This window comes from Phytophthora parasitica, assembly GCF_000247585.1.
Source record: "Phytophthora parasitica INRA-310 unplaced genomic scaffold supercont2.21, whole genome shotgun sequence".
NCBI classification, from domain to species: Eukaryota; Oomycota; class Peronosporomycetes; order Peronosporales; family Peronosporaceae; genus Phytophthora; species Phytophthora nicotianae.
Window position 1 is genome coordinate 432,631 of NW_008649007.1, and position 1,707 is coordinate 434,337.

The window sequence follows — 1,707 nt, forward strand, 5'->3', positions numbered from 1 at the left end:
GACCGGTTTTCCGAGTTATCAGACGGGATGGGAATATGCCAGGTCTATCAAACCTCGAAGACGTTGACATATTGGCCTTTATAGCCGTTTTGGGCGACGTCCAGTGGACCACGTATATTTTATCTAAAATAGAACTCTCGCAGTTAAAACCAAGAACTACACGCAAGTATCGAAAGGAAAAGAAGATAAACCAACGCAAAAAGGCGACAGAGTTATTAAGTAATAAGCTGGCTGCGTGGCCTCCAATGGAGCCCGGTTAAGATCCACCGTTAGGTAACCCACCATGGCCATGCATATCATTGTATGCGATAAACCTCGATCGATCTGAACTCATCTCCGATATTTGGACAGTTTTACAGTTTTTGCTAACATGCCATCCTCGAAGTTTCAGTGTGCGCAGCATGACTTAGGCACACACCATTACTCAGTTGGAGAGATGGAATGCTTGTAGAGCAGCGTGGGCGTGCTGCTAGGATCTTTATCAAAAGTTTCCACAGATCTGCCAATATTTATCAAAAGAACCCACAAGCGATTTCAGAAACTAGTTTAAAATTTGGTTTTGTGTGATTATTCAGTTATCAAAAAAAAGGACTCTAAGATCGACCAAAAAAATATTTTTCCGTCGGTGTATATTTAAAGATGTCTATTTAAAGAGTTGCAGTCAATTTATCCTCCTACTGTTTAGTTACTCCAGTATTCACCATGGCAAGTGAGGAGAACGAAGAGGCCTCAGTCTGGCCAGATTGATCTTTTAACGAGTCATGGTCGCAACACAATACAGCTTTACGATGTCTTTTCGACTCTACCATTCAGTACTGCTTTCTAAAAGACTTCACGATGAATCAGAATAAGCCGGTTAAACAGTCATCGCTTGGATGTCTGAAGAAAGGAGGTGCACTGGATTCGCTTCAGATAGTGCGAGTGGTGTGTATGGTTAACACAAAAAAAGAGAAAGTTCGAAGAAAAAGAAGAAGGGAGAAGACCAAAATCCAACAAGTTCAAAGTTTGAAAATGTACCTATAAGTCGTGGTATGTCAGCAAACTGAATTTAGTGCACGCTCAGTGCTGCTCTGCAGTCGCTAACCTTCATCTCGCCAGCTGCCTTTGATGAGTGGACTTAAAAGTGCAATTGTGGAGGGGTTAAGCTCCGTTAAATCTCCGGCTTCTGCCGCTATCAAATCGGTGGACAACTTCAACATGAATTCTATTGAATCAATTCAGCTTTACATTATGCGGCTCCAAAAATCTGACAACATTACAGAGTATGAATCGACACTCAGCCTCATTGACGAAAAGTTCACTGCTCCGAGACAGCGGAAGCAAAATGATGGTACAGTAGAATATCAAATTGTTGCTGAATATCTACGGAGGATTCACCCAACTACTTGGACAAATTTCGGTATTTACATGCGACGTTCAGTGGAGGTGACGTTCTTTAGTAATAACTGGGAGCAATCTGACGCTTTTTGAAAACCTACCAAACTGTACGGTGTAAAAACAACAAGTGCAGAAAATCATGCTTTAATATTGAGTAACACAAAAATTAGCGAGGTTTTAATGGCATTTATGATTTTTTTTCTCAACGGGCTTCGGAGATAATGGCTGAGAAGGCTTCCATTTCCTGTAAGTGGAACAGTGAAGGTTCGAATGTCACCCCAGAGTCAAAATAGCATTTGTTAAAGAGATTTCTCGAACTGCGAATTGCAA

General features: G+C 41.3%; 1 protein-coding gene across 1 annotated transcript; it reads left to right on the forward strand.

Moving 5' to 3' along the window:
- Nucleotides 1-1,107: 1,107 nt before the first annotated feature.
- On the forward strand, nt 1,108-1,470 carry PPTG_22692 (hypothetical protein; the record flags this gene model as incomplete). The annotated part of the gene is made up of 1 exon (XM_008905813.1): nt 1,108-1,470. The coding sequence occupies one exon, from the start codon at nt 1,108-1,110 to the stop codon at nt 1,468-1,470; it is 363 nt and encodes a 120-aa protein (XP_008904061.1).
- Nucleotides 1,471-1,707: the final 237 nt, after the last annotated feature.